The sequence below is a fragment of the Montipora foliosa genome, chromosome 8 (assembly GCF_036669935.1).
Source record: "Montipora foliosa isolate CH-2021 chromosome 8, ASM3666993v2, whole genome shotgun sequence".
Lineage (NCBI taxonomy): Eukaryota > Metazoa > Cnidaria > Anthozoa > Scleractinia > Acroporidae > Montipora > Montipora foliosa.
Genome location: NC_090876.1, coordinates 18,594,665 through 18,609,664, shown reverse-complemented (window position 1 = coordinate 18,609,664; position 15,000 = coordinate 18,594,665). Strand labels below are relative to the sequence as shown.

Sequence of the window (15,000 nt, the reverse complement as noted above, 5' to 3'; positions counted from 1 at the left end):
CCTATATCTTAAACTCCCTACTCACTAAAGCGAACCGAGTGAAAAGGTCACTATTGGCGGATTCCAATCCACTCCGCTTGTTTTTTGTTTTTTTTTTGTTTTTTGTTGTTTTTTGTTTTGTTTTGTTTTTTTTTTTTCAATAGCAGGCCGCAAACTGTCACGGCAAATATGATCAGCGGCAGTCAAAAACGAAACACGTTAAGATTTGACATCATCTCCGTAATGTGTCATGTCGTACCTCTTTGAACCGGCTTCGGGATTGGCCAAAAGAACAACAGAAACCATAATGAACAAAGATAACAATGCATTTAGCACAGAAAACAACAGGACTGAAGTACGACACTATACAGCCAGTGGAAAGTAGTGTTCAACAAGAGGTACGACCTTACCGTTGCAGTAATACTGGAACGTTACTTAAGCAGTAATGAATAGAGGGCCTGGATATTTCAGGCTCGAGAAGGGATTTGAAACCATGGGGTTCGGCGTTACTTGGGCAGCGCTCTACCAATTAAACTATATAGATCTTTGGTTGGAAACAGTGGTTTGAAGGTTAAATTCAGAGTCCGAAAGGAGAAAGTGCAGCAAAGGAGCTAAACGTGCCAAATATCACGGATGAACTGACATTTATTACGTACAAAATTAGATTTACTAAGTTTACATGCACGAGGTGTGTTTCGGAGCACTCAGATTTTTAAATTTTCGAGTATCTCCGAGTCAACATCGAGTACCTCCGAATCAACATCGAGTAACTCCGGGTCAACATCGCGTAACTCCGAGTCAATATCGAGTATCTTAGAGTCAACATAGAGTATCCCCAAATCAACTTCATGTAACTCCGAGTCAACATCGAGTATCTCCAAGGCCATTCCCGAATAACAATCGAAAAATAAATATCTCCATTTAAATAAGCACACTTTATGAATTAAATTCGGCACATGTAAACTTCGGCGTTTAAATCAATCGTCGAACTTCAGTCGTATATTCGACTATCGGTGTCCAACATTCGACTGAAGTCGATTAATTCAAATTTAATTCATTAACAAGCAATGACGCTAATGATGCCATACATTCATGGTAAAATTTAAATTTAAATTTCCAGGGATAGCTCATTATGCGATGCACTTTCAACATTCAGTACTTCACCGTCGGCTGACCGATTAGAAAACGACAGCCTTGCGCTTATGGGACAAAAAATGTGGTTACTAGTAAAAGGACTGAAGAAAATAAAAGGGTTAGGTTTTAGGCCTAGGGTCCATTGTTTCTGTTATTTGTTCTTTTGTTAAACCTCAAGGGTGGTCTCCAATCAGGTGAGACCTTGTAGGAGCTGCGAGGCTACCGACTGTCGCGTGTTTAGGTCAAATACACCTGCACGTTTGGGACATCTATTCACAGTTTTTTAATAGAATAAACTGTAGCACTTTGTAATTAAAAAAAAAAAAACTTTGGCATCGAGCATGTTCGTCATTTCCGCCTTCATTTCAACTTCTTTTTCACAGCAAGTTAAAGTGCGAATTGCTGTGGTTATTAGTTCTACTTTTCGTGTGACTGAAGTTCAGTATTATACACGAGAAAGACTTGCGAATCACCAAATTCAGCTTGACAATAGTCAATGCTGACTAACAGCTTGATTCAGTGCTCTACTTTGAGATGCCTTTCACGACAAAAGTTCACGGAAGTTAAGCCTTGTCTGGTTGGTTGAAATCTCGATGGGAGACCAACGAGAGATACGACAAGTGATTGCCTTTAAGATTGCCTTTAAATTCTTTCTCAACAACTCCATTCTTCACGCAGAGGCAATGATGTTTGCAAAATCATTAGTTCCTGTCTAAGAACAAAGTGACGGTTATAGCAGCATTTTTAGGTGCTTCCAGCTTAACAAAGTCACCAGCACCAACGCCGTATCTTAATGACTATTTGTATCTTTAATTTGGAAAGTCAGACTTTAAATTCTACTAACTTACTCTACCATATACGAATTCCGAGTGTTATCCTGAAAAACCCCCTTCCACACAACTACTCATTAAAACACATACGCCCAAATAGGTACAAACAACGGCCCACATTTTCCACCCCCTGTCCGGCCTCAAGAAATTATGCATTCACGGTGCAGAACATCCCCCAAATCAACCGTAAACCAGCACTATTGCTACAAAAGCAAATAAAGAACTTGAAAACTATTGCCCAATATTAATCACCAAAACGCGTCGAAGTCGAGAACAGATTCAAACTCTTCATGAAAAACGGAATGCTTATCTGTTGGAAGAACGCACCATCACAATTTTTGTCCTTTAATACATCATTCCCAGGAGATCAAACACAATAACAAACCCACAACATAGTCCTGCCAAATATGTTTCCAGCCACCTTTGTAAGCTCCGAGCCACCGTACTTTTTACTATACTGTCTCTTTAATACGTTTAATTTTTGTTTCACCTTAGAGGCTAGCGCTTCAATATTACACGACGATCGCAAACGAGTAACATAATTATATATGTATAAAGAAACAACGGTGTCCCGGTGGAAGAAAATCACGCGAAACAAATGACTCAGGACTAAAGTGATGTGGCAGATGTATCGTAACTGAAAAGAGTTATCGTTTCATTTCTGAAAATTAATACCACAGATACATCTGTGTAATAATGGTTAACAGACAATTTCAATCCTTAACCTCGATGAAAAATTGACTGACCCAATAATAACGCGTGCGCACTAGTAACACTCACATCATTAATACATTCGTACGACTACAACGTCGCCAGACAACATCATATTAAACAAGCGGAATGCTTGAAAAAAAATAATAAATAAAATAAAATAAAATAAAAAAAAAACAAGCGGAATATTTCCCAGCACGTGGTACTTTACAGATATTTCCTTAAAACTTGCTTTTCATAAGCCCAGGAACGACCTTACTGCGAAAATTCCAAAACACCACCCGGCTCGACAGTTTTCTTTAAAAGTCGCATCACCCGGCTCGACAACGAACTGGTCGATATGCCACAGGGTTGTATATAAGAGCCGGCAGCCGGCGAAGTTCGCCGGCTTCTCTGTCAGGTTTCGCCGGCTACTTTCATTGTTTGAAGACTCAAGACATGAAGAGGAGATGATGTTTATGAGGTCTAAACTACTTAGGCTCAATACAAATAAAAATTTGCGGTGGCTATCTTTTCTGAAAACACATAAAAGGCTTCTGAATCAAGGGCAGTTTTTTTATAAACGTTATGCTTGAGACTTTCGTTTAGAAAAAATCTTGCTGCGGTGGCGGGAAAGTAGGAACAATATGATTTGTTGTCCGCCATATTGGATTTCGATATCTTTAAACAGCCACCGATTGTATCTTACAGGAAGGAAAAATCACTCAAGGACGTTTTAGTCCGCGCAAAACTTCCTTTAATCACGCCGCAATCATAAAAAAACTTGTAAACAAAGAAGAACTTTTAAAAGGTTTGTTCTCAAACCAGAAGGAAATTTACATATGATGTTCTGCTAGCAACACGCTCAGCCTGCGTTCACGCATCTCTTACCACAACTCAACTGAGGAACAAAACTAGCCCCTGATCATTCACTAACCGCTCCTTCGTTTTCACTTCGAACCTTTCAGTTGATCACTTATAGCGAAAGTAGAAGCTGAGGACTCGTAGACTTTATTTAAACACTTGAACGTAACGCTCCTCGAAGTTAGATCCTACTTGCCCGCGTAAGTGCTCGTCAACGGATCTTTATCCAACGTCACTCTTGATCAACTCTCACTGCTTTACGGAACTCCTAACCTCTTCGGAAAAAAACTACATCACTCTTAAACCGCTCGAGTGATTTTCAATTTTCGAAATTACTACAACCAAGTTCCGCAAGCATATTTTCCCACTAATTACACAATGGAACGAATGTGTGTCATCTTCACACCTAAACAGGATCGAAACATCCTTTACGCCATTGGCCAATTGGTATCCTCCAATCAGCTTCTTTATTTAACAACCAATCAGAAGCCTTTGCTGGTCTAGTCCTTCAAGTATGTGCCATGTTTACAAGTTGTCAAGTGGCAATATATGCCAGGCTCGTTAACTCCAGCAAAACCACCAAAAAGATACAAAAAATATCACTCAACTTTTTGTTTATAGGGTTGTATTATTGAAATGTCGCTTCGTCTTTCTTTGAGTAACATGGTTTTCATAGTATAATTGCAGCTTGGTTCAACCCTCTAATGTCTGAGTTTCATGGCCCAAAATGCCAGGAAATGCACTTTCCGGCATTCAGTTTTCAAGAATTTTCCAGGCGAGCATGCCCCAGGACCCCCCTAGAAGCGATGGGCTAAAGCCCATTGTATGGGTCCTCCGGACCCACAACCGTCTACTTTGCAAAAAACTCCGGCTACTTAAAACCTTAAAGAAAACCCTGAATGCCATGACCCGAATCTATTTTTAATCGGCCCACATTTTCTTCAAGTCCCGCCACCTGAAATTTTCCAAAGGTCGGGTCGATTTTTCAAGTGACAACTCGTCACGAACTGGACGGTTCCTCACGACCCGACACCATTTTCAGATGGCCTCACGGCCCCCAGTGTTCTTTTCATAGAGGTTTTTAACCGCCTGACATGTCTGAAAGTCGGGTCGACTTTTCACGTGACGATATGCCATGACCCGAATCCATTTTCAATCGGCCCACATTTTCTTCAAGTCCCGCCACCTGAAATTTTCCATAGGTCGGGTCGATTACTTAAGTGACAACTCGTCACGAACTGGACGGTTCCTCACGAACCGACACAATTTTGAGACGGCCTCACTGCCTCCAGCGTACTTCACAAACACGTTTTTTTTCTAAGTCTCTCACCACCTGACATTCCAACAGTCGGGTTGACTTTTCAAATAACGGCCCGTCACAAACTAGACGGGTTGTCACCACCCGTCACCATTTTCAGGCGGCCTCAACGCCTCCAGTATCTTCACATACACGTTTTTTTTTCTAAGTCTCTCACCACCTCACATTTCCAAAAGTCGGGTCGACTTTTCAAGTGACGGCTCGTCACGAACTACTAAGGCGGGTCGTCACGACCTGTCAACATTTTCAGAAAGTTCCTCGAACCTCATTTCAAATAGCAATTTCCTGTTACTTTACTTCCGCAAACACCGACTTCCGCTTGGCGGGTCGTCTTCACCAAAAAGTCGACCCGACTCCGTTCGTGTGTATTGGACAACCTGCAGGAATCCTGACCATTCATCATCCGATAAAGCTGAAGCTGCGGTAAAATTTATAACAGATAAGAGAAGAGTCGAAGTGTGGAAGCGTCAAAGAATCGAAAATGAACCAGAAGACTAAAAACAGGAGCAGTTTTACAGGTTAAGTTACTTCGAATTGGAAATGTGGCTGCAGGCTTCTGTTCTACATAAGGCAGAACCGCGCATCTTAATTCCTCCATTCGCGCATAACCACAATTCCTTGCGTTTCGAACTGAGAAAAACGTGTCTTTCTCCCGATTAGAGAGCTGCCTCGTTCGTTCGCTTCAGGCTCTTATGATCCCACTTAATGTTGTGACCAGTGGAATTTACGCGGTCAGCAATGGCGGATGGGTGCTGTGACTGCGATGATTTTTATATAGCAAAGACAGAACGGCGAATTCAGGACACTACAACTGAAGATTTTAAAGCCCTCACCTTGGGGTGCAGAGATGGTGCAGTGGTAAGAGAAATCGCCTCCCAACAATGTGGCCCGGGTTCGATTCCCAGCCTCGGCGTCATAAGTGGGTTGACTTAGTTGGTTCTCTACATCGACAGGTTTTCTCCGGGTACTCCGGTTTCCCCTCTCCTCAAAAACCAACATTTGACTTGATTTGCGTTAATTGTTAATTTCATTTTACAGTGTCCCCAATTAGTGCTCCAGTGCAAGAACGACTAGACACTTAAATAAAGTTCCTTTGCTTTCCTTTCCTTTAACCAAACAAGAACACTCATCCGCCGTTGCTGACCACAACAAAGGGACACTTCGAGTTGGATATCAAAATTGGGCTGGCATCTAATTACTTAAAATTCTCGGCCCGGTTGTTCGAAAGGCGATTAACTTAATCCAGGATTAGTGTAAGCATTTGTTTCATGTTTTTAACGTTTTGGTGAAAAATTCTTTTGCTTATTTTTGTTTTTTTAAGATTGGCTCATTCTAGCGTAAAGTTTTGCGGAATATCCGCGTTGAGCAGCATTTGGGAGTAGAGAAATAAACTCATTGGTTAATTCTTAATCTGGGATTAGCGTTAATCGGGTTTTGAACAACTGGGCCCTGGACATGAGTAGTGTTCTTTTCTTAGAAACAACAGATCACATCGTAATTGCTTAAATTTCGGGATTTTCTTAGCACTGGAAATCTTTCAACAGTTTCTACCAATCAAAATGCACGTCGACCTCTTGATCAATGAACGGTTAGAGTAAGTTGTCGTTGTCGAAAGCGGTTAAGTTTCTAAAAGTATTTTATCTGCATTGCCTACCTTGTAACACCAACCTAACCAACTGCACATGTTCATGATACCTGCATATCAAAACATGTCGCGGTGTTAATACTGTTTTGTAGCCACATCGATCCTTCTAGTATCTATCACCTCAAAAAGCCTTTCCGCTCAACAATTCTCTGCACTTGTCTAACACCGATTCTTTGGTTGGATTAACTCTTTCCGTCAAAGTCACTGTTTTAGAGGCTCCTAAAAAGCGGAAAAAACTAGCAGTAATTTGATCTTCGACCGCACAAGGAAGAGGAATTGGTTTAATTCCGGGTTGACGTCACAGACTTGTAGTTCTTTGAAAACAGCGATGCAAAGTAATTTGTGACGTCACCCGGTCTTGAACCCATTCCCCTTCATTGCTCGGTCATGGATCAAACTATGACCACTTTTCCCGTCTTTTAAAGCGAAAACAGTGAGTTTTCAGTAAAAAGGTTGTAAAAACGACACATTATATTTGGGACAACTTCGAGGAATAAATCAAGCGGAAAAGGTTGTTGAGGTGATAAGAATTTTAATTAAGCCCTCTCCCATTCACGTCAACCAGTTTACACAATCAAACATCTTGGATACATGACTAGTTCTCAAGGACACCAATGAATTGGTTCCATTTGTGACAAAAAGTCACTTCATTCAAGTCTCAAGGCTATATAGCTCAGCACAGGTGTTCAACGATCGGGAAATCATTGCGGTCATTGCAGATGCAAGTAAGCCTGAACAAATCCAGGCTGGAACGGGATTCGAACCCATGACTACGGAAGCCGATAACGGTCACACGTTGTCGCTTCCAAATTGTCACGTTGACGCTTAGACCAGGGGGAGGGGGTAGTTTAGGAAGTTCAGTCTCATTTGCTATATATATATTGTAAGGTAATGTGCGCTCTTCTCCTCCTCCCTTGTCCTATTTCTCGCTTCTAGTTGTCGCTTCCATTTTTCCCCTTCCAAGTTGTCGCTCCATTTTGTCGCTTCCAAGTTGTCTCTTCCATTTTGTCGCTTCCAATGGGGGGAGGAGGAGAGCGAACATTACTTTAGAAATTGCCCCCCTCCCCCTGCTTTAAAAGCTTTTAAACGTCAACGCGACAACTTGGAAGCGACAACCTGGTAGCGTCAACGTGTGACCCTTTTTATCGGCTTCCGTACATGGCCGCGCAATATCATTGCGAAGCACTTGCTCTTCCACTGAGCTATGAAGCCAGCTCACAGCTGGTCAACATTTGCGACTTCAGGCAAGCTGTGATCATATTCCACAATCAGAAGAATAAAACGAATTTCAAGTTAGAGATCTAGATAGCATAATCGACTCACCCATTGTTATATTGAATTTCATGTTGTATCCATAGTCAAACTTAACGAACGCGAGATAGAACACATGACCGGAAAAAAGGCACAAAAGAAAGAATCCAACACAAAAACAACTGCAAAAGAAAGAGAAGATTGCAGTAAATGTTATCATTTCTCACTTTCCGCAAATATCATAATTTCAAGCTACTAGTGCACGCAAGTGAAGTAACAACAAATGACGTCATAACGATTGCCAAGCACAGCCATTGGCTCAAAAGACCTGGCGCTACTTTGCCAACCAATAAGAAGCAAAACCACAACGAGACAGCAAAGACTTGAACTTCACAGTTTCCCGCGCTTTAAGCGAGTCACATGAAAAAATATTGAACTGTGATTGATTCATATAGTGCTGTTCACTTCATGCTATTGGCTATCGTAATTTCCTTGGTCTTTACTTATCCTATGACTCTCAGTGAAAAGAACTTTGGATAATCGAGGGTTGCCACAGCAATAAGTCACTAACATAATTACAGCCGCGTACATAAATGTTCGCTATTATAAAAGCGAGGTGCAGTGTTTTCTAAACTATGCAACGGCCTCTTGTCGAAAGCGTTTTATCAAGGCAACAGCTTTATCTGCTGCTTTATTATCCGACTGAATAGGTCAACGATAAAGTGAAAGTGCATATATCTGAAATGAAGCATGCTGTTCAACAAAATAATGAAACATATAGTAGCAATCCGCTGTTACAAAACCTGACCTCAAATATGGATACGTTTAAATGGAATTTTTTCAAGTTATTACCTGCTTTTATTCTGTAAACCTATAATCCTGTTAAACAAAACATGTAATCAAATGAGAAATGCCTTTTAGTTTTGACAGTTTAACAATTGATGGTTTGCATCTGACGTCACGATGGCCAACGTTGGTGAACAGAACAATACGGTGAAATGTCTCTTGGGAATTTAACTCTATTCTTAAGCAAAACTTGTGGGGCCATTTTCTATTGTTTTGTACACCAACATGGCCGTCTCATCACGTGGTTGCAACCAACATGGCCGTCTCATCACGTGGATGCAACCACATGGCCGTCTCATCACGTGGATGCAAACTAAGAATAGGCTTCACTATCAATGACATTGGAGGGGTGTCGAACTTCCCCGTTCAACGGAGGTAAAAGGCAAACCGTCCATTCATTTACTGTTATTCCACGATTGATTCTAAGAATCACACGATCTAGAGATACTTGATGAATCGGCAAGTGGAATCAGCTTGATATTTCACGATAATTAACAGAAACCGTACATAACAATAACCAATCTTAGACGCCAAAGAAAACGGCCAACTGTCCACCACAACAACAACAACTACAGCAAACAGAGCGGCACATTCAAAAGGGCGTCCTTCTAAACTACAGGTCCGGTTGCTGTGAAAACTTCCATCGACCATTTCTTAGTTCTAGAACGGCAACAGACAACCCGCTTGGCAAACGTTGACCATATGTGGTGAAGTCATATACATACATACATACATACATACATACATACATACATACATACATACTTAATTGACCGCTCCCCATAGGGACTTTTCAGGGCCAATGAAACACAATCAACGAAACAACAGAACACAACAACAACTGTTAAGAATCCCAACTGGCCTGAGGCAAACCAGTTGGCTATTTACAAGTGCAGCCGGGAAGTTGAACCAGGGACTACCAGGAACAAATTCAACGAGTGGTCAGGGCGGGTCTTGAACCCGGGATATCCGGATCTCAAGGCAAGCGCCCTAACCACTGGACCACACTGCCTCACAAACACGTGACCACAACAGACAAAAATCCCTAGAAATAACGCAGGATACATTTTGAAGGAATAAAATTCACATGATCAGACGCAGAACTTCATAAGCGTAAATGCGACGTAAGGGTTCGTTGAAATTTTGAATTTTGTCGAAGATATGAATTTTTCAGGGATGTAATCACAGATTTCTATCAGTTGTGTTCGATCTTCTTTCAACAAGACGCCTATAAGGGCGTATCCGTGGGATGTACAAACAGTTAACACAAATTGTTCAGTTACAGTGAACTACAACTACGGGTAAACGTTGGAAAATGGCGAAAGATAACCAGAAAGTTAAATCTGTAATTTAACTAGAAGTTACTTCTTGTAAAAACAGTTACTAAACCTTTAAGACAAGAGGGGGCTAACAGATGGTTTGACTGCTAAGATAGCAAGAGTAAAACAAACTCTTTAGAATGGGCATACAAAATCATCTGTCCACTTTATCAAATACTTTCAGATGTGAGGTTTACTACTGTGCCAATCATCGAGGGCGGAAAGGATTCCAAATGAAATGAATGCTCCCATCGCAAAATGAGAACTACGTCACCGTGGTTAAACGCGCCTTCAGAATGCCAGAAAGCTGGGGGAAGGTTTGGTTGTTCTAATCGCCGTAAGGGAGTTTGGAAAGAACGAAGGGCATAAAATTACAATCCCCGATCGAAGCTTAATTCAATATCCGCGAGGTATGCACATTTGTGACTACGAAGAAGAAAAAGAAAACAAATGACACGCGACTGGTTTTCTGACGTGGCATGCCTTTGGCATCCCTCGTAAGAAACGATAATCTGACAGTAGGATGATGCGGGTGACGTTTTTCTTTCCCATCGTCTGAAAATAAAAGTGTTGCGACCATTCTCCTCTGACTAGTAGGTTTTTTTTCGTTCGAAACACGCGTTTTTACTGGAATGAGGAATGGCAGTAGCTATGTATGCGCTAAATTCTTAAATGTTTTGCAGTTGACGACAACGCGTTGAGTTGATTTTCGCATTCCGTCCAACTGGAACCGGTAAAGCCACTAAGTGCTGATTTATTCTCTGTAGGAGAAAGCAATTATTTCTTCTGCGGTAGCTATATCACTCGAATTGTCCTCAAGAAAAACTTCAGTCTGCGTACCTTGCGAAGAGGAAATTTTTTTATGAGTATCTTTCAATTGGAGGCTCCTACTGATATATAGGCCCTGGTAAACTCCTATTTGTTGTTGTTGCGTGAAGGTGGAACTATCTGTAGTTTGACATGGAAAACAGAGAAGGCTCTGATGATCATACGGCGCATCTTATTTCCTCCATTCGCGCATAACCACAATTCCTTGCTTATTTGACCACAATCCCTTGCGTATCGAAGAAAGATGTGTTCTTCTCCCGATTAGAGAGCCGCCTCCTTTGTTCATTTCACGCTCACTCACTGCGGCAGCAATTAGCAGTTTGATATCGGCCTTACCGGTTCCAGTTGGACAGGACGAAAATCAACCCAACGCGTTGTCGCACACAGTCACAAGTCAATTGCAAAACATTTTAAGAAGACATGGGCACGACTTTAATCAGGCAACTACCAACGCGATGGCAGTTGTCGACTCCGAGTTTGTGTTTACTTGTAGCAAGGTTTTAGAAGAGTTTTTCGAGAGCAAGAATGCGAAAAACGTCAACGAAATTGCAAGTTACAGGTCAAGAAGAGACGAAATCAGAATGCTGGAATCATTGAATTTGAACTGACACGTAAGAATGCGCAAGCATAAATACTTCAAGTCCTCATCCGAATAAAGGAAAAAAGTCACCCCGGCGCATCATACTACGTATCGGATTATCGTTTTTTTTTTTTAAGTACACAATTGCAAGAAATCTGTGATCACAACCCTTAAAAAATTTACATTATTTCATATCGCTAATGAAGTTCTACGTCTGATCATGTGAATTTTATTTGTTCAAAATGTATTCTGCGTTAGTTTTAGAGTTTTTTATGCCGTGGTCACGTGAAATTCACCAAATATGGTCAACGTCCATTAAGTGAGCGTGTTCACCAATAAACCAAGCGGGTTGTCTATTATTGTTTTAGAACCTGAGAAATGGCCGATGGACGTTTACAAGGCAACCAGGCCTGTAGTTAAGAAGGGCACCCTTAAGGGGGTTAAACATTTCATCTTTCCCGCCATTTTGTCGGTCGGTCGGCGGACGGAACTTGTCCCGCGAGAATCCCGCTAGCAATAGCCCTTTTCAAGGTTAGGTTTTCTCATTTGCATTACAATATAATCTAGCATGTATGTGAGGCAATTTCGGACCATTTTGTAGTTTTAACCCGAAATTGCCTCGCAATCACGTTAGATTACATTGTAATGCAAATGAGAAAAATTAACCGTGAAAAGGGCTATTCGCTGGCAGAATTTCGTTCTTGACAACAGGCCAGAAGTTAAGAAGGACCCCCATAAATCGACGATTGATAAATATACTTAACCCTAAACCGTTTCTCCTCTGTGGAGTTTACAGGAACTGGCCGAATGAGGCGCTTGTTTGACTTCGTACCTCATTAAACATGTAAATAATTGGTACACAACCAGCGATGTGGCAGCGAAGTAGTCCATTTTCTGAAATGAAATGTGTTGTCTTCATCAGAGAAAAAATGTGTCCCCGAGGCTTCATCTATTAGTATCGAAAGAAGTTAATGTCACGAAATCTATAATTTTACCACAAGAAAACAACATACTAAAAAAAATGAAGAATATTTTATTGGGCCCTTTTTTTTTCTATTGATCATAAAAATTACAATTTCCTCGATTGTAATTGGTTTAAAAAACTCCTATTTTCTACTAATTCACTTGACAAGTTGTTATCGGATAGTTTGTTATCAGACAGTTCAATGAGCCAATCACATTCAAAGTTGTAGTTTACAGCAACCAACCAACACCTTGGTTTCAATCACCATAGAAACAGTGTACAGACTCCTAAATTGGGGCTTCCTTTCTTTCTTTCAGAGCGACATTAAACAGTTTACACCTCCTTTGTCAGTCCGTTAATACAAATTTTCCCTTTCTTTCATAACTTTGCTCTTCTTCTTTAATCGGAAATTGTAATTATTATGATTAATTGATAACAGGACTTCATATGGTCCAATTCGGTCAGTAATCATACTCGTGACTCCTGCTGCGCGGTTGTCCGATTTTGTTCTCACTCGTATGATTACAGACCGAACTGGACTCTATTCCGTCCTAGTACCATTACTAAGTAGAAAAACACCGGAAAGAACCCTGGACAAGTGAAAAGCCGATATCAATACATAGTACTAAAGTGCAAATTCCCCCCTCGGCCCTGGGCATTTCGTTGAACTTTGTTACAAACAGAAAGTGAACAGAAGCACAGAAGGACAGATTTTTTTGTCTGGAACAGTGACGTACACTAGAAGTTTTTTTATTGTTGTAGTGAAGACTCAGTATATGTTTTATTATAGAACTACTGGAAGCTAAGGCGAATAAAAAAAAAAGTTGGCTCGCTTGAGGTAGACAAGTAGAGAAAAAACAAGTAATAAATTGGAATAAACATAACAAACACACACATTTTATCAAGTGAAGCTATAATCCTCGAAGTTATGAAATGATTTTAGCAATTGAGTAGAGAAGCCTGAAAATTTCAGGACTTCAACCTGCTTTGAGCCCGTGACCTCGCGATGCCAATGCGACACTCTAACCAACTGAGCTATGAAGACACTGATGTTGGGAGCTTGTCATTTGTGTTCATATGTTTCCGTGATGAATGAATCAACGAACGAAATGATATATGAAATGAATCATACTAATTATATTGAACTGCGGATATGTAATCAACTGAAGCTATGATCCTCGCAGTTATGAACGCAATTTTAGCAATTGCGTAGAGAAGCCTGAAAAAATCAGTACTTCAACGGGGTTTGAACCCGTGACCTCGCGATGCGTCGAACCGGCATTGCGAGGTCACGGGTTCATTAACCCAAGTTGAAGTGCTGAATTTTTCAGGCTTCTCTACGCAATTGCTCAAAGTGCGTTCATAACTGCGAGGACACCAGCAACCATATCCAAGTTCTTAACCACTGGATCATGCAAGCATATACTTCAATCTTAATACTTCATAGGATTTAAGAATTTTTAGGTTATCACAGTCACGAACGTCATTTATTTGTATGGTAACAAAAGAAAAGCCTGATTTTTTTCCCGCTTGAAAAAGATTTGACCCGTGCCCTCTGAGATACCAGTGACGTAAAGGTAAAGGTCCTTATTTTTACGAGGTAACACGTGACAGTCAACTAGAGTTACAGTGTACGTAATGAACTTGTCGCCCTCGGTGCGCACCTTTTACGCCTCTTCCTCCGTCAGTGCTCCGTTTTACGGGTATTCAAAAGCTACAGCTACACGGAACAGAGGAAAGTCGAAACAGACGTGCAATGGAAAGAGACGGGGATCGAACTGGCGACTTCAGCTCAGAAGACCGGGTACTAACCGACTGGGCTACGCCTGCCAACGGGTGATCACGGGGATGGTCATTTTGTGAGCTTGCATTAAATAGGCCTGCAGAGGATGTGAGTTAGTTCAAAATAAAGTCTACATATAAATGTAGACAAGAAAGGATTTTAGTGCATTTAAATATATTGTAAAGTGCAGGGTTTTTTTTTAAACAAAGGACAGGATGTGGGTGGCTTTAAATAAAAAGGAAGTACAAGTGGAAAGTAATTACCTCAGTCCAGTTTAAGTCTCGAGTATGAAACACCATTGACCATAACCAAGCATTTACATCAATCTGAAATATTAAAAATGCTCTGAAGTTATTAAAGTCCCTCTGACGCTTATTTTTTTTCACCGTTTTTTGACTTTTCATTTAATTACTTATAATGTTTGGAGTGTAGTACTTCCTTCACAGTTAGCCTGCGAGCAGACTCTCCGAGGGACTGCGGTTGGGGGTAGAGCCTGCTCGCAGGCTACGTCACAGTGTATTCACGCGTTTTAGCGGGCCTTCGATTTTTGGCCGATCCAGTTGGGTCCTGGTAACTAATGACGTCAAGAAGTCAAGAATGTAATTCCATTCGGAATCGTCAGAACATTCATCACGGTATCCGAAGGGCAACTATCCTGCGACATTTCTGTAAAGACTTTACAAAAAGCTCTAGATTTTCAACAGGACTTCTATTCTTACACTCTTGCACGCTTCTTTCTGAAGAGATACGATCAAGTTACTCATTTGACGTCATTAGCTACTAGGGCCCAACTGGCTCGGCCAAAATTTTTTGCGTATAAATCAAACGCCTGCTACACTATGAGGGAATTTTATTTGGAATACTACTTTCCAGACACTATAGATATTTAAACGAAAAGTTAAAAAACGGAAACAAAATAAGCGTCATAGGGACTTTGAATGACTTGCATTCGCATAATAAAATGAATTG

General features: G+C 40.9%; 1 protein-coding gene across 3 annotated transcripts in view; it reads right to left on the bottom strand.

Moving 5' to 3' along the window:
- The window catches only part of LOC138013270 (post-GPI attachment to proteins factor 3-like), a 26,237-nt gene that overhangs the window by 3,264 nt on the left and 7,973 nt on the right, over positions 1–15,000 (bottom strand). For all 3 annotated transcript variants that reach the window (XM_068860294.1, XM_068860295.1, XM_068860296.1), the window contains 5 exons: positions 14,295–14,357; positions 12,117–12,178; positions 8,564–8,590; positions 7,784–7,893; positions 6,470–6,510 (listed from right to left, as the gene is read on the bottom strand). In XM_068860294.1, the coding sequence (XP_068716395.1) occupies positions 6,470–6,510; positions 7,784–7,893; positions 8,564–8,590; positions 12,117–12,178; positions 14,295–14,357 (303 nt within the window). The remainder of the gene's footprint in view (positions 1–6,469; positions 6,511–7,783; positions 7,894–8,563; positions 8,591–12,116; positions 12,179–14,294; positions 14,358–15,000) is intronic.